General features: G+C 59.2%; 2 protein-coding genes across 3 annotated transcripts in view; one reads left to right on the top strand and one right to left on the bottom strand.

Moving 5' to 3' along the window:
* The first annotated feature begins 1240 nt into the window (after positions 1–1240).
* Positions 1241–10534, top strand: MAFF (MAF bZIP transcription factor F). Its single transcript, XM_038551572.1, has 4 exons — positions 1241–1394; positions 9329–9394; positions 9940–10356; positions 10499–10534. Exons 2-4 carry the CDS (start codon positions 9359–9361, stop codon positions 10532–10534), a joined length of 489 nt encoding a protein of 162 aa, XP_038407500.1. The 5' UTR covers positions 1241–1394; positions 9329–9358.
* Positions 10535–13375: 2841 nt separating this feature from the next.
* Positions 13376–20898, bottom strand: part of TMEM184B (transmembrane protein 184B) — a 49587-nt gene continuing 42064 nt past the window's right edge. The window contains exons 6-10 of one of the 2 annotated variants that reach the window (XM_038550608.1): positions 20208–20299; positions 19101–19270; positions 18550–18744; positions 16481–16501; positions 13376–15856 (exon numbers count right to left, since the gene is read on the bottom strand). In XM_038550608.1, the coding sequence (XP_038406536.1) occupies positions 15615–15856; positions 16481–16501; positions 18550–18744; positions 19101–19270; positions 20208–20299 (720 nt within the window). In that variant the 3' untranslated portion in view covers positions 13376–15614. The remainder of the gene's footprint in view (positions 15857–16480; positions 16502–18549; positions 18745–19100; positions 19271–20207; positions 20300–20898) is intronic. The other variant, XM_038550609.1, reaches the window with a different exon arrangement.

Genomic DNA, 20898 nt, shown 5'->3' with positions numbered 1-20898 from the left:
GCTTCTCCCTTTGCCTATGTCTCTGCCTCTCTCTCTCTGTCTCTCATGAATAAATCAAATCTTAAAAGAATAGTAAGCAAATACATAAGCAAGGTAACACCTTATGGAGATAGTAAGGTAATATAAAAACATATTTCAGAAGTGGGGGCTCTTTTGGCCAGAGCAGCCAGGAAAGGCCTCTCTGAGGTAACGACCTCTAAGCTGACTCGAGAGATGAGAAAACCTGGCAGTGAACAGAGGACATAGCTAGTGCAAAGGACCTGTGGTAGGAAAAAGCTAGGTGTGCTTGAAAAACAGTAGGAAGGGCAGTGTGGCTGAAGGGTAGTGGGTGAGGGGAGAATGGAAGGAGGTGAGGCTGCAGAACTGGGTAGAGGCCAGATGGCTTAGGGCCCTATAGACCAGAAGGAGGAGTATAGTCTATATTCTCAATGCAAATGGAAGCTATTGAGGGTGTTAAGCCAGAGGGTGTGAGTGTGTGAAACGGTCTGATCCTTGTTTTAAGAACCTCGTCGGGTGTGTGATGAAAGCCTTTAGAGGCAAAGTGGGGAAGCTGTCAGGAGGCTTGCTGCTGTTCTCCAGGTGAATTGATGGTGCCTGGCCCAGGGGCCAGGATTGGGGGGTGGGAAGGAGGGTCAGACGCTGGACCGCGTTGGAGGTGGAGCCAGCCTGACCGATGGGGATGAAGGCAGAAAGAGCAATGGGCTTGAACAACTGAAAGTGGGGAGTCTGCGGGTACCGGGAGCTGGGGCAGGGTGGTGGGTCGAGAGCTGGATGTTTGCCGTCCTCATCTGGCACCCAGGTGGAGGTGCAGAGTGGGCAGTCCAGGACTCAGCGCTCCCTGGAGATCATGGGTGGCATTTAAAACCACGGGACTGCATGAGATCATCGAGGCGGAGGGTGTAGGTTGAAAGGAGAAGAGGCGCGGGGCTGGCGACTGCAAAATGAGACGAACGACACCTCCGCCCACGCGGCTCTCGCGAGGCGTCACGTGAACGCACCGCGCAGGGGCTCTCACGCGGGTGGAGGAGCCCGGCCCGGCCGCGCGGAGGCCCGGGGTGGGGGCCCTATGTGGGCGGGGCCGGCTGGGGGCGGGGCCGAGGGCCGGGAGGCCGCTCGGGGGCCGGAGGGACCGCCGGGCGGTGACGTCACCGCATGACTGGGTTTTTATGAATGAAAGGAATCCTGTGAGTGAGTAATTCCGGGAAGCTCGCCTTACAACTCCGCGCCGCCCCCCGCGCCGCCCGCCCCACAACAAAACTCGGCGCGGCGCTCTCGGGAGCCCGGCTCGGAGCGACCCGCGGTCGGGACCGGAGGGAGCCAGGACCAGGGCGCCGGGCCGGGACAGCCAGCCCGGACGGCGGCGGCGGGGCCAGGCGGAGCGGGCCGAGAGGCGGGTGAGGGAAGGGCTCCGAGGCGGGGACGGGCGCGCGGAAGCCGGGGCGCAGGGCCGGGTGCCCGGGATCGTGCCCGGGGCCCGCGGGGTGCCCTCGCCCGGACGCCGGGTGGCGGGGGAGCGGGGCCCGGAGGTCGGGGGCACCGAGCTGGGCGGGGCGCGGCGGGACGGGACGGGACGGGACCGGGCAGCGCAGGCCGGCGAGCGGCGGCGTCCGCCCAGGCGGGGCCGGGGGCGGCGTGTGCACGTACGTGACTCGGCGAGAGCAGTCCCTGGACGCCCGCCCGCGGGCCGTGCGTGCGCGGTTTGTTTACCTCCGAGGGCGGGGGCGGGGGCGGGCGTGTGTGTCTGTTCCCGGCCGGGGGCCCTCGTATCTTACCGGGTGCGTGAGTGAGACAGGCGGGGGGGCGTGCGTGTGCGTGTGTGTCCGCCCGCCCACGCGCTCCCGGGGCCGAAGACCCCCCTGCGGCCTGCGTGCCAGCCGTGTGCTGTGCCCCTCGGAAAGAGTGTCCCCACATGAATAAACGCAGAACAGGGACTCGATCGACGGAAGTGGCCAGCTCCCTGGTCACACGGGGGGACGGGAACTCTCCCTTGGGCTGTCCCCTTCCGACCAGTCCGCAGCCGGGCCCTTCGGTCTACGGAGTTTCCCAGGGACACGGCCATGTGACTGCCGTGCTTGTCCCTGGCCCAGAGCGGGCGCCTGCAGCCACAGGGTGGGGCAAAGTATCAAAGGCCCCACCCGGCTGGACTGAGGGGTGAGAGAGGGCCGGCCCTGGCCTCAGCACCCCGATCCATCGGGCTGGCAACAAAATAGGCTGGTGCCTCTGTCCTGGTCCCCAGGTTTTCCAGCACGGGGTGGGGGTCCATCCCCTCCCTCTCAGGAGGAAGAAGGACCAGAAAACCCAACGCAAAGGTGGCAAGTCAGAAGGAATCCCTGGCCTCCTCTCTCTGGTGGCCACTCTGGCTGGTCCTGGTTCTGGAGGTTGTACCTGCTGGGTTGGGGAGGGTGAGACCGGGAGGTTGGGGTGGAGCTGGTTTCTGCTCTCCTGGTAGTTTCAGTTCACAGGTGGGATTAGTCAGACCTATTGATGGTTGGACCTGAGGAGCTAGTTGAAGGCCTGGGCCAGCCCTAGGACCCAGAGTCCTCACCCTGGGCTGGGCATGGTCCACAGGCAGGTGGCAACAGGTGGTCTTGGTCCATGAAGGGTTAAGATGTGAGAGGCAGGGCCCTGACCTAGCCCCTCTCCCCAAGAGCCCACTGACATTCAGGGTTGGGGTTCCTTGGTCCTCTTCTGCCCTCCTCCCACCCTCAGAGCTTGGTGGGGGGCAGTAATTGAGTTTGCTGGGGGGAGGAACCAGACGATCTTTTAACCTCAAGCCTTTGAGCCCTGGTGAGCTCTGGTACCACAGCTGGGAATCAGTGTCGCCATCTGCAGCAGGAACTAGACAATATTTGGGGTGGCAGGATGGGTGTAGAATGGTAGAGGTATGGCAGCCTCTGCACACCAGCTATTTTCCAGGGGACCTGTGTGAGAGAAAGAGGAGCCAACAGCCCCAGGCTGGAGCCAGGGATGTCCTGGAGTATAGCGTTTGAGTAAGGGAGGTGGCAGCCAGGAGCACAGGAACCAGGCAGGCCCATCCTTCAGGGCTGGACAGGAAATGTCCCCCAGTAGGGCAGGGGGTCAGGGGACAAGGGGAAGTGGCTGGTTGGCTGGAAAGCTAGCACTGAAAGTTTTGACCTTCCATTGAATCACCTCTGGGCCTTCCCTGGGTCTGGGACCCAGCATGGGACAGCCTTCCTCAGTCCTGACACTTCTGGCCTGCGTTGCCATCTGCTGTGGGTCAGGTGCTGGGGATGAGATGGTGAAGAAACCAGGTCCAGAGCCTGCCCTCTGGGAGCAGGGAAACAAAGTTGAAGAAGAGCTACCAAACTAAAAGCAAAACCACAGCTGAGATGGGTAGTATGAGGAGAAGACATTGATTTGAAGTATGTCACGGGGCTCTAACTTAGCCAGGACCATCAAGGGAGGCTTCTCTGAGGAGGTGACCAGTGAGTTGGGTTGCCAGATGGAGGGATGGTCATCTATGGAGCCCCTACAGGCAGGGGTTGTGATTCCTCTTTTGGCCTTTGGGACCCAGCAACAAGTCTGGGCAGAGTAGGTGCCTCTTGGAAGTTTGCTGATTAAATGAATGAATGAGCACCAGATCCATGTCCTGGAAAAATTCCACAGCACTTGGAGAAAAAGGCCTGGGAACCCCCAGGGAAGCAGAAAGTCCGAACAGGCTATAGGATTTCTTGAAGCAATCTCTCAAAAGTGAGCAGATCCTTCAGAACCCACGTGCCATCCTCTCTCTCTCTCTCTCTCTCTCACACACACACACACTCCTTGTGGGAAATGTACTAGGATGGTAGTGTTTCCTGTCTGTTCCTTCATTGTTAGCATGAGGCTCCTGGGAGAGAGTGGGGAGACAATACAGTGGAGACCTGGGGGACCCACAGCGTGGGCTGGAGTGGGGGCTGGCATTGCAGGGTTTTGAAATGCACGGAGCATGAGCAGGTGTGTAGGTTTGTGTCAGCTGTCAGCAGTGCTCCCTCTGACAGCTCTTAGGAGAGGACAGATGGCAGGGCCGGTGGTGGAGGCTGGCAAGGCTGGAGGCCAGTGAGGAGCTGGCTGTGGTCATAGTTCAGCCGAAGGGGGAAGTGGTCCCTGGCTGTGCAGGTGGCGCAGAGGGATGGTCAAAGCTGACAGTCTCAGAGTTTGTGCTCCCAGGAACTGGGAGGAGGCATGTGGCTTAGTGTGGCCTCCGTCCTGGGCTGCTTCCCAGGTGAGTGGCGTGACTCTGGACTCCCCTGTTGATCAATCCGGGCGTTACCTCCTAGGGCTGTCAAGAGGACCAGGGTGATGTTGGTGGAAAGCGGGGCCGGATGCAGCCCTGAGTCCTGTATGGGCATTCACAATTCCTCCCGATTTGGGGGGAGGCAGCCGTTTCCCTGCCTCCGGGAAGCCTCCACTCTGTTGGTGGTCTCAGAGCTCCATTCTGGACCAGAATCTGACACTCAGAACTCCAAAGTAACCAGTGCTGGAGGGTACTATGGGCTCAGTGGAGGTTTGGCATGTTGGGAAACTGAGACCCAGAGGGGACTGACAGATGGGAAGTCGCGTGGTGCGAGTGGGTGGCAGACCCAGAGCTAGAATGCAAGGCCCCTGCTTCCCTGCGGCGCTGGGTTCTCCCAGCTTTGCTCCCCTTCCAGCAGGGAGGAGGCTCCACCAGTGCTGGCTGCCAAGGCCCAGGAAAACACATTTTTTCCCTCTGTCCTCACAGAGGAAGCAGAATGGCTCAGCAGCCAGAGAGGAGCCCATGCCAGTGGGTGGGCCGTCTGCAGGATGTCTCTGGAGTGGACGAGGGGCCAGGGAGGGGCTGGCAGAAGGGCTGGTGGCGCTCACTGGCCTAGGCAGCTGTCAGTCCCTGAGAGCAAGCTCATTCCCCGGGCATCCCAAAGAATATAGGGAACCTGCAGACCTTGGAGGTCAAGTCTGCTGACCTCAAAGGGAAGAAGAGAAGAAATTGGGGCATGTGTGGGGGAGGGGGCTGCCGCTGAAGAAAGGTCCCGGAGCTGGGGGTCAGGACCCTGGGGTTCCAGCCCATCACTGCCACAAAACAGTTGCTTGGTTGCCTCAGTTATAGAACAAAGGGGTTGGACCACCCATGAGCAAACAGGGGTGCTTTGGCTGACATTCAGCATTTGCTTGAAGGCTGAGGCTACAACAGGAGGAGGAGAAGAGGGAAGAACAGGATCAAAGCATCCCTAGGAACCGAAAATACTTAGAATCCCAGTCAGCTGAGTGGATGGGAACTTCGGCCCTTACGTAGAATAGGGGATGTCCAACAGCTTCGGCCTCTAGGGCCGACTGTGCAGGGTTGTGTGGAGTCCAAGGCTGCGTGCTCAGCGCTCAGGGCAGTGCTGTGATTGATTAGTGATGCCTGCAGAGAGCAGGCCTGCAGGGATGGGGCCTGCAGGGATGGGGCAGTAAGCCAGCCACCTGCCACTCCTGCCCTTGTCTGAGTCTCTTGTGTTTTACATATTTACACTATTATGATCGTCCCCACTTTACAAGCAAAGAAACCAAGGTCTCAGGAGAGGGAGAAGGACCTGGCTGAGAGTGAGGCCATGCCTCGGAGGTTCTGTGTTGGGCACAGCACCCTGTACTCAGCACCCAGCACCCGATAGGCTCAGTTAACCTGCTACCTCTTTCCTATCAGGCCCCTCTGTGTGGCCCAGTCTGCCTCTGTGGGTCACCTAACGCCCCAGCTCCCTGACAGCAGGCACGGGGGCCTGAGTATTTGTGTGGCATATTTATGTCTCAGGCAGACCTGACACACACCCTGGGCGTATCGGAGCTGATAAGTCCAGCCTCCTCTGCACAGAGGTGGGGAAACAGGGCCTCCAGGAACTGAGAGGAGGCATGTGGCTTAGTGTGGCCTCCGTCCTGGGCTGCTTCCCAGGTGAGTGGCGTGACTCTGGACTCCCCTGTTGACCTCTTTGGGCGTTACCTCTTAGGGCTGTCAAAAGGACCAGGGTGACACTGGTGGGAAGGGGGGCCGGATGCAGCCCCGGGTCATTTATAGGCATTCACAATTCCTCCCGATTTGGGGAGAGGCAGCCTGCCGTTTCCCTGATGTGTGACCTCAGGCGAAGGATGCCCCTCTGTGGTCTCCACTTCCTCCTTGGCTAAGTGAGGAGGCAGGGCCAGCTGCTCTCCAGGGGCCTTTCCTGTGTTACCCCAGCCAGCCAGGAGATGCTGAGTCAGAGCCAGGTCCCAGCGAGCGCCCCAGGCCTGACCCCTCCTGGACAGGCTCAGCAATTCTAAGAACCCCCAGGTGCTCACTGGCCTCTACAGTTGGCCCCACTTGTTTCCTCCCAAACCCCGCTTGGCAGGTGGTGTTCTGATCCTGCAGCTGGAAGAGTAGAGAGCCAGAGAGGCGGAGCGCCTTGCCCAAGGTCACAAGCCCAGGCTTTCCTTGCTTCTCATACCCCACGGGGGGGGGGGGGGGGGGGGGGGGGGGGGGGGGGGCGGGGGCAAGCATTGGAGGATGGAACCCCCTGTGCTCCCTTCCCATGTTCCCGGTGTCTGTGTCCTAGCATTGCCATGCAGGAGCGAGGGAGCAGATGGAAAGGAGGAAGCACCAGAGAGGGGCCGGAGGGTTTTCTCCTTGACGGTATTCATCTGGGCTTGGGCTTGGCACTCAGTTCAGACCCTGATGAGCAGGGTCATGGTGTCAAGAGACCACCCCCATCTCACCACAGTGCCTGCTCCCTGCACGGCCCTGTGCTGGTGTCCTCAGCACCCACAACTGCCTCGGCCTGGCTCCTGCTGCAGAGCTCCCTGTCTTGGGGGGAGACAACAAGGAAACAGGCCATTACAGGACAGGGGAGAAGTGCCAGGGTGGGCGGCACCTAAGAAATTCTCTGGCTCAGGGAGGGCTTCCTGGAAGAGGAGTTTTGTATGCCCAGGGCAGGAGGATGAATTAGCAATCTGCCAGATAAAGTCAGGGGAGAAGTGTCACAGGGTGTGGAGTTGCCCAAAGGCAATACAGTGTGGGAGAGAGGAAGTGAAATTCTGTGCAGCAGAGGTGCCAAAGGGAGGTGGGGAGGTGGGTAGTGACAGCAAAGGAGCCTGAGGTGACGCACGGTGGGCCTGGATTCTGTCCCAGGGCAAGTAAGGAGCCATGGAAGGTTTTCATCTGGTGGTGACATGGTGAGAGTCACATGGTGAAAAGACCCTCCGGCTGCTGAGTGGAGGAATGGAGGCCAGCAGGGGAACATTCTAGGCCCTCCCTGGGTGTGTGTGGGGGAGAGGAAGGTGACCTTTTAAGAGGACTGTATTGAAGGGTAGGATTGGTGGGGGTGGTGTATGAGGGTCTCCACGTAGCGTCTGTGAAAGGCCAGGGTCCTGACTTAGGATTTTCTGGGCCTCGGTGACACCACAAAGGTGATACCACAAGCTTGGGTGGCTCTGAAGACCTTCCCAGCCCAGGGGCCATAGTGGCTGCCTCTATCGGGATCCCTTCAAGTGCCACTGTCCCCCTCCTGTCCCTCTCCTTGCTTCCCTCTGGGGTGTCAGACCCCCTGGCTGTGGGGGCCCGGAGGCGCTGGGGGACTCCAGAGAAGCCTGGGGCTGTCTGCATCTCCGCCTGAGTCACACTGAGAATTCAACAACCATTACCTGAGCATCTGCTGTGGGCCGGGCTGTGGGCACTAGGGATGCTTCAGAGGACGAGGCCAAATCTCTGCTGCCATGGAGCTGGCACTGAATGAGTATTTGCAATGGATAATTAAGAATACGTTCAGTGGAAAGTACTATAGAGAAACATGAGGTAGGGAAGGGAGATGGGGGGAGAGAGAGAGTGTGTGTATGTGTACCAGGGGCTTAGAATCCTAAACTGAGTGAGAACATGAGATTTGAAAAGGTGAGGAAAGAAGCTTTGTAGCCATCTAGGGAAAGAGAAAGCCAGGCCCAGGGAACAGCCAGTGCAAAGGCCCTGGGGAGGGGAGTCCCACAGTGAGTTCCAGGGATACTGGGGCCTGCGGGAATGTGTCAGAGGCTGAGCTGAGGCTGTGAGGCCCCGCAGAAAGCTCAAGAAACCAGGGTTTGGACCCCATTTGCCCCAGCTGCGCTCTATCAAACCAGGTATTGCTAATGAGATGGAGAGGATGCTGCATCTCAGGCCACAGGGCATCTTCCCGCCCTGTCCCCTTTGCTCCTCACCACCACACCTCCCCATGGGGGCTATCAGATCAGGAAACCCAGGCTAACAATGAATGGGGGAGAAGATCAGATCTGCTGGGTACAGACAGGACTGCTGCTTTAAAGGGGGCTTGGGGGACAGTCCCCTCCCCAGCCCCAAGCTATGGCCACTGGCCTCTAGAATGCACCCTCCATGTCTCCCCAGTGCCAAGGTCGGCATATAGTAAATGCTCAATAAATACTTGTTGAAAGGACATGGAACTTTCAGGACTGTAGGGAGACCCTGAGGGCCACTGGGCCCCTCATCAGTTTAGGCAGGGCTGCCCTGTCTGCCCAGGGCAGTGGGGAATTAGTGCTGGGCAGGGGAAGCTTTCCCAAGACAGATTTGGGTGAGGAAGGCTTGGAGGGGACTGGTTATGTTTTATTTTGATGGGGTGTAGGTTGGACTCTGAAAAGTCATTGGCTAGCTCTACACCCAGCATGAGGCTCAATCATGACCCTGAGATCTAGAGTCGCACACTCTATCAACTGAGCCAGCCAGTTGCCCCAAATATGGTTTGCATACTTTGCTGTACATAGGCTATACTTTAGTGAAAAGCTAAAAAAAATCAAATAGGCATCTCTGCACCCCATGTGGAAGAATGGCTGGGGAGGGGGCACCTGTTCCTTTGATGCATACTTATTGAGCATCTCCTGTGTGCCAGGCACTGATTTAGGCACACTGATGCTGTAGTAGAATAGGCAAGGCCTCAGCCCTCAGGAGTTTGCATTTTGGTGGAGGAGAGGTGGGATGGAGGCAGATAACCAGGTAACCAAACAAAATAATTACAGAAGGGCTGACTGTTACGAGGGTTAGCAAACAGGATGATGTGATATGACACAGGAGGTGTTTAGCCAGGACAGTTAGACCACTTTGAAGAGATGACTCTGGGCAAAGCCCTAAAGGATGAAGAGTCATGGTGGGGAGATGAAAAGGAAGAGAACAGTAAAGACAGCAGCAAGTGCAAAGGCCCCGAGGCTGGAATGAACCCTTCAAGGGGACCACTGTGGCTGGACCACTGGGACAGAGAAAGGTGGTATGTTGGGAGTTTCATAGCAGCAGAGGCCTTGAATGCTTTAGTAGCAAATTTGGGTTTTATTCTAAGTAAAAAAGAAAGTGACCTTTGTCTCCTCTCTCTCCTAGGTCTCAGCCCAGAGGGCACCTTCTGCAAATATGTCCGTGGATCCCTTATCCAGCAAAGCCCTGAAGGTGAGGAGGCTGCCTCTGTTGTCCCTGTCCTCCCCCTCCCTCCCTCCCTGCCTGCCTGGGCCAACGGGCATCCCAGCTTACCCTTCAGTTCCTGGAATCCTCAAGCGTGGCTCAGCAAGCTGCAGGTGTTCATGAGCCCCAGGAAGGCCCCTGGGCTGGAAACCAAGCGGCCTGGGCTCTGGTCACAGGCTCTGTTCCTTCCCCCTCTGTCCCCACCCCGGGGGGAGGGGGCAGGTCACTTCCCTCTCTGGGCCGGTTTCCCCATTGGAACAGTGCTCACTGGGCTGCAGGACTTCAAAGTGCTTTCTGGGCCGGGTTTCTCTGGCTGAGTCCAGGCTGGGACACTGGGTGAGAATTTGGACCCAGCCCTGGAGTGGTGGTTCCTTTTGTGTTTGTATCCTGGTTTGGCCCAGTTTCCCCTTTCTGGATTCCTTGCCCCCGTTTGGGGTCTTGGAGCCAATCCAGCCACCACGCCAAAGGCCTGTGGTGGTGATGGGGGTGGAGGGGGAGCTGTGGTCCCCATGCGCCCGCCATGCTGCCCCCAGATCAAGCGTGAGCTGAGCGAGAACACGCCGCACCTGTCGGACGAGGCGCTGATGGGGCTGTCGGTGCGCGAGCTGAACCGGCACCTGCGCGGGCTCTCGGCCGAGGAGGTGACGCGGCTCAAGCAGCGGCGCCGCACGCTCAAGAACCGCGGCTACGCGGCCAGCTGCCGCGTGAAGCGCGTGTGCCAGAAGGAGGAGCTGCAGAAGCAGAAGTCGGAGCTGGAGCGCGAGGTGGACAAGCTGGCGCGCGAGAACGCAGCCATGCGCCTGGAGCTCGACGCGCTGCGCGGCAAGTGCGAGGCGCTGCAGGGCTTCGCGCGCTCCGTGGCCGCCCGCGGGCCCGCAGCCCTCGTGGCGCCCGCGAGCGTCATCACCATCGTCAAGTCGGCCCCCGGGCCCGGGTCGGGCCCCGCCCCCGCCCCCGCCCCCGCCCCCGGGCCCGGCCCCGCCCCCGCCGCCTGCTCCTAGTGCCCGCCCGGCACCGCCCCGTCTCCAAGCCACGCCCCTCCGAACCCCCGCTTCCTTCCCAAAGTGCCTAAGCGTGGTCTCTGTTCCCCAGGTGTCATTTCTCTGCAGCCACCGGCCCCTGTGTTGAGCACCTGTTCCCTCCCGAACCTGCTGTCTTCCTCGTTGTGGCCCCTATAACTGGGACCTACTAGGTGGCCCTGGGGTGGGACAACTTTGATGAGAATGGTAGGGTGGGGTTGGAGTCTGGGGTTTCTTTTGGCTGGAAGTCCAGCAGTCTTAGACTGGGAGGATGGGAGGATGGGATACAGAGCGGATTAGAGAAGGGCTGTCCTGGAGGAGGGCCACCCCTCATTTTGTAAACTGTTTGCTCAGATCGCGCCATAGCCCCTCCGCATCTTCCCAGATTCAGGACCAAATTTGGCTCTACGTGTGTCTCCTGGGGCTAGGAAGCTAATGCTCCCATCTCTGCTTTGGGCCCGGGGGTGCCTGGCCTTCCAAAGCTGGGAGAAGTATCAGAAATCACCTAGTGAAAGCCAGTTAACAGAAGGGGAAACAGGTCTCCAGCAGACATGCCAGTGCCCAAGGCCTTCTATGGTTAGTGGTTGGGCTGGAAAAGTCAGGTCTCCTTACCCTGCCCTGAGAGATTCCAACCGGATGACCCAGCCCCGAGATTCCAGGGGATCCAGCAGGAGGATCCAGCTAGGGTTGCCAGGGGGATTATGGACATGGACTGGAAAGGATGATGGGAGGGCCTCCCTGGCCCAGGAGCCGCTTCTGTGAGTTAGGGGAAGAGAAATAGAGGGCCTGAGAAGGTGATCCAGATGGAAGAGATGGAAGGAGCTGGCCAGCCAAAGAGAAAGGGGACCAAGGAGGTGACCATCCACTGTGGCAGGTGGGAAGATGAGAAGATATAGGTCCTGAGGTCTTGCAGCCAGGGGTGGGGGTCCCACCAGAAAGGAAGGATCCCACCCCTCCCCCTGGGAGTGTCCACTGTGGCTTGGGGGCTGGCCACCGCCACTGATTGCCATTCTCCTGGGAAGCCCAGCCCTGGCCTCTTCCCCCACCCTGTATACAGCTGTTTATTTATTGCACCGAATCTAAGTTATTCTCCCCAGCCAGAAACCTAGCACCCACTCCCTGGGAGAAGTGGTGTATGGCCCTGTGCTGGACTTTATATTTTGTATCTGCAAATAAATCACATTTTATCTTATATTTAGGGAAAGCCGGATGGCAACAACCAAAAAAATGTTGAAAAAAATATTTGCCCGGCCCCCAGATTTTATTTATTTTCTGACTTACAGTAAGCGAGTTATCCGCCTTCTGTATTTTGTAGACTTTCTGAATAAAGTCAAGTTCTCTTTTTCCACAGTGAATAAGTGTTAAGTCCCTGGGCTGTGGTTTTTTTGGGGGGTGGGATAGGTTCTGAATGAGGAGACCCGCTTTCAACTCCAGGCAGGACCCCCTGCCGGAGGGGAGGGCTAGCCCCAATTTGCAAATGAAGAAACTGTGCCATTGGCCCTCACTAGCTCTTACTGGGGCGGGGGTGGTGGTGTTTGGATGGTGGGGTGGTGCTAAAACCTCCGTTCTTCCTCCATCTGGTTGCCTGGAGCCTTCCAGGGGAAGACAAAGCCAGGACCATGAAATGTAGGGTTAAATCCCTGGCATCCCTTCAGTGAATAAACAGTCCCGCCCAGAGGAAAATTCTCGGATTTAAGAGTAATCTTTCCAGCACTTTCCCACCGAGGCCTGATTTTCTACAGCCAAGGAGAAAATATTTTCCCCATGTTCCAGAAGGCCCAGGGAGGCCGAGAGAAAAGTGGCTTCTTCAGTTACAGCCTGCAGGCCTAAAAGGCAACCCTGTGTCTCATCTTAGGTTCCACACTCGATATAATTTCAACCCAATCGGCCAGCCCCTCGGGGACTCCCTGAAAAGGCTTGGAGTGTGCGGTGGTCTGTGGGTCAGGGAAATCGGGCTTTGAATCCAGGTGTGCCTTTTCCTGCTGTGTGACCTTTGATGACTTATTCAGCTTCTCGCAGCCTCAGTTGGCTCTTGTGTAGGATGAAGGTGAAGGTGCTCCACGGGCATAGGTGTGACAGGCATCGGGACCGAGGGGCTGCAGGCTTTAACACGTGGTGCAAACACTTACACCAGCACTCAGTACCCAGCCAGGAGGATTTCTGTCCAGAGGGGTGGCAGGGCTGGGGGGAGGGCAGGCCACGTTTGTGGAAGCTCCTGTGGAAGCTGCCGGGCTTTGCAAGTTGGGGAAGGGCCAAACCACACGGATTGGCTTGGTCCACTGGCCTTTCTCCCCCCTCTCAGGTTGAGACCCGGGCGCCTGAACCCTGATCCTGGGATGCTGAGCTCAGGCTTGCCAAAGGGCAGCAGGAAGCCACAGATGGGGATAAGTGGAGGTTGGTGGCAGGCTGGGAAGTCCCCCCCCCCACTCCCCCGCCCACGCCACATTCCTGAGCGCTCCTGTCAGCAGGCCAGCCCCTCCTCCCCAAGGGTGTGTGGCCAGGCACCTGGCCTGGTACCCCAAGCCCCCCCCCCCCCTTACCCCTAGGAGCAGGGACCTAGGGTCCCATGGTGGAGGGGGGCTCAGGGAGGCAGGAAGACAGCCTGCAGGGAGTAAGGAGGCCCTGGGAGATACCTGTAGGAAGGGGCTGCCAGTGCTCGGGGCCCTCTGGCTGGCTGGCAGAAGGGGCAACAGGGCATCAAGCCACCGCATGCACCAGCACTGCAGGGTGGGCCCCCGTGACCGCTGGGCCCCACCGGCCAGAGGTGAGGGACACAGGGGACCCGGGCCCCAGGGTCAGTGTCTGGCAATGAGAAGTCCCCCATCACCCTCCACGTCACAGCCTGGATGGAAGACGGTTTCCTAGGCTACCCCTGCCCACAGCACCAAACCCACCCCCAAACCCACGGGAGGCTGGAAGAGGAAGGAAAAAACCTCACCCACAGGCAGAGGAGATTTCAATACAATCTATATTATCTCATATATATATTTCTCACTTTATTTGCTCACTTCTGTCACGCATTTAAAATGTCACAGAGACCAAAATAGAGCGGCTTTCTGGTGGAACTCATGGCAGTCATACACGAGATACAAAACTAGGGGACTCTGTCCTCTCATACATCATACAATTAATTTTTCAAGTATTTTTTATGTACAAAGAGCTACTCTATTGGGAGAAAAAATTAAAAAAAAAAGAAAGGTAGGTTATGCATCCTAGGAAGGAAGGGTAGAGTGGGCGGGCGCGCATTCCTGGCCCCTCGACTCCCCAGGGCCGCTCGCTCCCTGCCACCGAGCCCCCCCAGGTCCCCCCATGAACCTCGCTAGCCAGCAGGTGTCAGGCGGGCAAAGACTGGGGGCAGGGAGTTGGCGGCACACTTTGGCCTGGAAGGAGGATCAAAGAGATTTGTAAGAGCAGGGGTGGGAGTGGGGCAGAGGATCTCCTCGGACAGCCTGCCCCCCCTGCTGCCTTCCTGGGCAGCTTGGAACTGGCTGGCCAGGCCCACCAGAAGGGGCCCAAGAGCTGGCCTCTGGGACCCTGCAAGCAGGCCTCTGGGACCCAGAGAGCTGGCCTGGTCATACAGGCCAAAGGCAGCCTGGGAAGACTACTGGGGTGGAATCCCCACTGGACCCTTGGCACTCTTCGTTCCAGGAATGAACCAAAAGGAAAAGACTCCACGGTGCAGTTCTGGTGCCACAGGGCAGGGCCCTCCTCACCAACCTTCTGCAGGCTGTTACAGCCCAAACCCAGGTGCCATCTGGCTTTCAAAGGACAGAACCTCTGCCTCTACGAACATAACATCGTTACTGTCAAGAGTTGCTCGAAGGCTCTTCCTAAGACAGTGGCCGGTCTAAGCCCAGCCTGCCTGGGGGCTGGCCCTAGGAGGCTCCAGGTATACAGGTGTGGAGGTGAGCGAGGAGAGGGGACAGGTGATCCTGGCCACCCCCAAGGCCTGTCCAAGGGTGCGTGGCCCAGCACTGCAGGATCCTCTGAGTGCCAGCAGCTTGACACGAAGCCCCCAGGGAGTATGTGTGGCCAGACTGAGGGCCTAGGAAGGGGGAGCTTTCATATGTGACTAAGGCACAGAAGAGATGGGCCGAGGGGCCAGCCGAAGCAGGACACCAGGCCCTGTGTGGATACGGCGCCAGGGAGAGGAGTCTGGGGTCACCCTCCCACTCCTCAGCTCCCTGCTGCATGCCCCATCCTTCCGTCCTCCCTCCCATAAGACTGTTCCTCCAGAAGCTGGTCTGAAATGTGGAGACTCAGACCCATCCCCTGCAATGGGAAGGAGAAACCCTAGGGAGAGACCAGGACCCTGTGGAGGTTCTCATTGCTCAGCCTGGGAAGGAGGGTTGGGAGCCGCCAACCCTTTCAGCAGCTGGGAAGCAAGAGCTCTGCCCAAAATGCTCTCGAGAAGAAAGACCCCAAGTGATAGGGCAGTGTGGGCTGCTGGCTGCCCTCAGCAGGCCAGGAGGAAGGGGTGTGAGGCAGGCAGGAAGGGCAGCCATGGAGAGGACAGCCAGGGGCCCAGAGACACCTGCTTGGAGGGGCCTTGTTAACAGAAGAGGGGCCCAGATGCACCTGAGTGCCCTTCCAATGTGGGACACGTGGCTCTTGGTGTCGCTCTGGTCCTTGCAGCATGCTGGGCAGGCCTGGGTCAGGAGGGGCCACAGGGAACGTCTGGGTCCCCTCCTCCCCGTCTTGCCCAGGGTGAGGCTAATCTAGTGTGGACAGAGGGCACAAGGGAGGGAGCAGGCAGGAAAGAGCCCAGGTCAAAGTATTGCACGGTGTTGGGGGCAGGGCTGTAAATCTCGTGGGGGAGGGGGTGACCCGCATGGGGGCTGGGAGGGCTGCGGCCACTGGCCCACCACGGCCACAGCTGGTCCCAATGTGCCGCCGCCACAGGGGCACAGGAGTGGCTCCCGGCGTCCTCCATCTCCTGCCCAGCAGTGCAGGGGTGGCCATGTATAAATATTTTCCTGAAGGCTCGCGGGGAGTTAGCCTGGGCCGTCCCCCGGGGCCGACAGCCCCTGGCTGTTCCTCTGGAAGCGATATGTGAGTGTTTCTGGTCCAATAAATTAACGGGCAATGCCAAAGCTGCGCCAGTCCGCCTCCTGGCCCACGCGTGGAGCTGGAGGGGGGCACACCCTGCTCCAGGCCCAGGTGCCCGTCCTCCCCACCAGCAGCCGCACCTAGAACTCGTCATCAGAGCTGAGCAGGAGAGTCTTCTCATTGTCGCGGGCGCCACTGAGGCTGTGGGAGCGCGAGAGGCTGTGGGCGCCACCGCGCCAGGCGGGCCCGGGCTCCAGCGTGGACTGCTGCGTGTACTGCTGGTAGGCGGGCGAGAAGTTGTGGATGGCGTCCTGCACGATGTCATGTGGGTTCATGGTCTCCTTGAGGCTGCTGGAGATGCTCTTCATGGGGGCGCAGCGGCCTGCAGGGGGGAGCCCAGAGGCAGAGGTGAGGGGCCGGGGGTGGGGAAGCCCCTAGGCCCGGGACAGACCCCCACCCCAAGGCTGGGTTACCCACTGACCCCTTCCTGTGACAGAGAATGGGCAGGGGGGCGGACACAGGAGGCGCAGAGATATGGCCCCTCTGGTCCCCCTCTGAGGAGTGCACCGGAGTCTGCAGACCAGCTCCGCCAGGACAGGCTGCCGGGGCCTGGACCCACAGTGGGGCCGACACGTGAATCTTGAGCAGCTGCCCTCCGAGAGGGCAGAAGTGGCCCAGGCCACAAAACCGAGAGGTAAGGCGGGAGCCCAGGTCTTCAAATTCAGATCTGGCATGCTCTCTCCACCTTCACGCTCCTGCCACAGATTTCCCACTAAATGTCCCGGCTTTCCCCGCTAAGGGGCACCGAGCCCCCAGAACCCAGCATGACGTCTTCCAGAACAGCGAAAGACCAGCACACAAGGAGGCAAACTACAGAGGGCAGCCCCCGGCAGGCAGGTGCTCTGAGGAGACAGGAACACAGAGGAGGGGCGAGGGGGAGACGCATGCTGGTGACAGCGACCACGGCTGACGTGCAGGACAGACGTGCAGACAGAGCAGAACCTACCGTAAGGGCCATACGTCGGCACTGCCCGCGGCCAAACCCCGGGCAAAAGCAGGGCGGGGGGGGGGCAGAGAAGCCAGAGAAATAGAGAAGACAAGAGACAGCTGAGTGACCCCTGAGTGACCGCGGTCTGCACACCGCACCACACCCCTCCCCGCCCCTGCCCGGCACCCAGTGGGGCGCATCCACCCAGGGGTGACTCCTCTCACGGGGCTCACGCTTTCTCCCAGGGGAACAAACAGCAGATACCCAGAATGCTGGCTGGGGTTCCACCTGTACGTTTAAGTCAGGACCTGCCACCCCCACTTCTCTAGGCCTGGCTAGAATTGCTAAGCAATGTGCCATATACTTTATAAACCTCACGACGTTTCACAGATGAGGAAATCAAGGTTGGGAAGGGGGGCAAGAGGGACTGGTTCCCTACCCAGATCCCACAGTAGCAGCAGCCCAGACACAAGCCCGATGGGAGGGCTGAGGGGTTAGTGTGCAGGCAACTGACCCACAGAAGTGGGGCCCTGCCTTCCCCCGGGAGGGCTGGGCTGGGGTCTTCGCTAGAGCTGTATTTCTGGCTGTGCTATTCTTTGCTGAGGTGGTTGTCTGGGAGCAGTGGGTGGGAGGACAGAGCTCAGGTGTCCGGTGGGCCTCTGCAGAGCCATGACACATGACATTTTAAACCTCAAGGGGTTAGAAACGGTTCTGTGCTACAGCCCAGGCTCCAGGGACAAGGGTGGCTGTCCTAAGGGCACAGGCTCTGTCAGGACCAGGTCCAAGGGCCACTGCCCTCACCACTGGCTGCGTGTTTGCCACATCGGGCAACAGGTGGGACACCAGGGGGCAGCAGTAAGGCCGAGCCAGTAAGGCATTAGGCATTAGGTAGGTGTGCAATCAAAAACGGAAGGTGTGCTACAGCCCTCAGCCAGCAGGTTTGGGAGAATGCAGATGGGTGTGTAAGAGTGGGGTGGCCCTTGGGCAGCCTGGGTGGCTCAGCGGTTTAAGTGCCCAGGGCATGATCCTGGAGTCCCAGGATCAAGTCCCACGTCAGGCTCCTTGCATGGAGCCTGCTTCTCCCTCTGCCTGTGTCTCTGCCTCCCTCCCCCTCTCTCTGTCATCATGAATAAATAAATACAATCTTAAAAAAAAAAAAAAAAAGAGTGGAATGGCCCGGAGAGCCAGCCCGTCCACAAGCATCGGGCAGGTCTCTTTCTGGGCCAGGGAGAGAACGCTTATGTACGAAGGGGATGGGGCTGAGGAGCTGCTGCAGCACCCAGTCCCCGGGGCCTCTGGTGGGCCGAGGCGCTAGGCCTATGGAAGTGGGGTTCTCACCTCCGGCTGCATGGAGGGCACTGGCAGCAGCCCAACTCCTGGGGGACCTGTCAGAGCAGGAGCCACCCCTCCCCAGCCTCCTTTTCCCACCCCCTTGACAACCAGCCAGAGGCAGCAGTCAGAGGCAGCTCTCCCACCCCAGGCCCGGGGGAGCTATGAAAGCACACATTGCCCAAGCCCAGACCACTTATTGTAGAATCTCGGAGGGTGAGGCCCAGACATGGGACCTGAAAGACTCTCCAGGGCACCCTAATGTACAGCTGGGGTTGCCAACTTCTCCTAACAAAGAGGAAAATGAGCCAGTGTAAAAAAGCAAGCTGTTAAAAACTATTACCATCTGAGTCTGTTTCTTAGAAGTAATCAGGTTCAAAAAGAAGGAGAACTTTAGAACACAGGGAATTACAGGACAGAATGGACAGCTGTGCTGGTGTTAGGAGCCCCAGGAGCCTGTTTATTCTGGGGTCTCTGTCCTGATCTTCCTGTGGGGACATTGTGCTAGAGCATCTCAGGGCGCTCCAGGCCTGCTATAAGAGGCAGGTGGGCTCGGCTTCCACGACCTCCCTGCCACAACCTTGCGCTGAGGACGGAGGGCAGGAGAGCCCCGACCTCTGTGGCCCCTTTCCCACAGTGAACTGGAAATGCCTGACCCATTACAACCTGTCGGACACTGGGTGGCAGAAGGGCCCTGGGGCTGGACCAGGGAGGGCTTCGCCCGCCCAGGGGGTCGTCTTCAGGACCCTAGCTCCTACCTTGCGCATCCAGCCTCTTGTCAGCATAGACTTTGTAGGTGAAGGCGTGCCGCAGGGCCAGAGCTGCGAAGAACATCTCCACACAGATGATGAAGTCCTGGTAGCCGGCGGCCACAGTGCCCTCACCCACAGAAACGCGGGCCGAGTGGATCTTGGGGATGGCCCCACACTTCTCCAGGATGGCCAAGAGCATGCCTGGAAGGGAGGACAGGGGCATGTGGCCCGACACTGGACCCCCACTCTGATCCCCCTCTCCACCATGCAGCCCTCCTCCCCCAAGGTGCCACGCCTGCTGGAAAGGATGGCAGCAAAGTCTGTGGTTGCTCCTGTAGGGCTGGGATGCCAACACCAAGCTGAGGCCTCTGGGAAAACCCACTCCACTAGCTCCTTGCTGGCTGTCAGCACTGGGGGTCCCCTGGACCCCCGTCCATGAAGTAGCCCCACTGACAGTCTCCCATGGCTATGAAAGGCCCCTGAGGGCCCAAACTCCACACCTAGGAGGTGCCTGGTGGATAGAGGGGCAGCATGGGCCCCATGGGGGCAGGCCTCACCTTGCCAGAAGGAGAGAAAAATGACGGACTTGACCATGAAGAACTTGAGGACGGGGCTGTAGGGGCTAAGCAGGTCCCGGGTGGCAAAGTAGAAGAGGAAGAGCGCGTAGAGGGCCAGGCTGACGGAGATGTTGTAGATGATGGTCACATAGAGGTAGCCGCTGCTGACACTGTGGAACGGGCAGTGTTCTCTGGCTTGGACAGGGCCTTCTGAGGGACAAGAGGCCTCCCACCCTCGACTACCCGGCCAGTATGCCAACCTCCATGGCTCTCAGCAGTGCGCCCCAGGTGGTGCTCTGGGAGCCACTGAAGAAAGGGATCAAAGTGGCCAAAACGGCAGGGGGTGGTGGGGAGGTGTGCAAGGGGTGCACTGGCGGCAGCGGGGAAGGCCAGGCCCCCGTTGCCTCTGCTTTGCTCCCGGGTGTCTGAGCTGCCCACCTGCAACTCTGGTGCCCAGGCTCCTGGTGGGGACACAGACATGGAAGCCAACAGCACCAGGTAGGGAGCTCAGCCCGATGCTCGGGCAACAGGTGTGAGAGTGACATTAGAGCTGGGCTTTGCTCTCTTCTCTTGAGCCAGGCCATGTCCCCCCCTCTGAGCCTCAGTTTGTTCCCCTGCCCTGGTGGGGCTATCATGAGGGGTACAGGTGGTACATGTAAATTGTCTGCAGGCACAGGGCCTGGGTACACGGTCACCTTCACTAATTCCCAAGATGAAAGGACATCTACATGGGAGAAACCTTCTACTCGGGGACTCAACACAGGCCTCTCAGGGCTCTGACCTTCTTGCTCTCTGACATGGGGGTGTCACTATCCCTTCTTGGCCCTCCCCTGGGGCACCAGTCTATAGGCTGTCTGTGAAAGTGACTTGTGCTGGAGGTGGGGCCAAGTGTCACAGTTGTCACTGCCAGGCTTGGGTCTTGCCACTCAGGGGAGCAAGGAGGCATGAGGAGGGCCATGCCGGGCCTGGCCTCCCCTCAGAGGAAGGTGTGTGGCCAGTCTGCTGCCACCCTCTTCCCTAAGGCAGGGCATCGGCCTCTAGGCAGGGCACCCTACTCCTGCACTGAAACTCCTCCCCTCACGCCTCTCAGGGGGACCCACTGCTTACTCAAAGTCACCATCCCGGTACTTGCCGAAGGCCTGGAGGACCACGGTGCTGACAGCCATGAGTGGCTTCACCACGCAGAACTGCAGGGTGGCCTGTTGGGGGAAAAGGTTAAGAGTCGAGGACAAGCAAAGAAACTCCTCTGGCCAGCTGGGCCTGTGCTGGAGGCCAACAGGTTGGGTGTGGGGGTCCAGTGTCCTGCCCTGAAGGGACTGCCATCTGGAGAGGGAGCAGAATCTGACAGGAGATCAGTGTGATGCAGCTGTGTGAGCAGACGGAAGGAGGAGGGAAGGAAGGAGGGATGGCCGCCGGAGGGGTGAAGGGGCTCAGGACAGGAGAGCCTGTCAGAGGGGTCTCAGAGAAGGGGTCAGCAGGAACGTGCCACAGGCCCAAGGGACAAGCTGAGGGAGCAGCTTCTACCAAGACCTGAGAGGCCAACAGCAGACGTGAGCCAGGGGGTATAGACACAGGGCCTTGCCTGAAGCCTCCTCCTGTCCTCCTTGTCCACCCCTGCATCTCACTGCAGCTGAAGGGGGCCTCCAGGAGCACAGCAAAGGGGGCAGCCCAAAGCACAAGTCCTGGGATCCCGAATCTGAGTTTGAATCCTGGCCTCACCAGCTACCACCTGAGAAAGCTCCACTGAGCAGCCACCTCACTGATAAATGGACGTAACCAGCTCATCACAGGGCTGACA

The sequence above is a fragment of the Canis lupus genome, chromosome 10 (assembly GCF_011100685.1).
Source record: "Canis lupus familiaris isolate Mischka breed German Shepherd chromosome 10, alternate assembly UU_Cfam_GSD_1.0, whole genome shotgun sequence".
Taxonomy (NCBI): Eukaryota; Metazoa; Chordata; class Mammalia; order Carnivora; family Canidae; genus Canis; species Canis lupus.
The sequence above is the reverse complement of the archived record's forward strand: the minus strand, read 5'-3'. Positions and strand labels throughout refer to the sequence as shown.

Excerpts from the sequence above, each read along its gene's own strand:
- MAFF (XM_038551572.1), top strand. The coding sequence starts at position 9,359 with ATGTCCGTGGATCCCTTATCCAGCAAAGCCCTGAAG. Across the intron at positions 9,395-9,939 it reads TATCCAGCAAAGCCCTGAAG|ATCAAGCGTGAGCTGAGCGA; the intron begins GTGAGGAGGCTG and ends TGCTGCCCCCAG. Across the intron at positions 10,357-10,498 it reads CCGGGTCGGGCCCCGCCCCC|GTGTCATTTCTCTGCAGCCA; the intron begins GCCCCCGCCCCC and ends TCTGTTCCCCAG.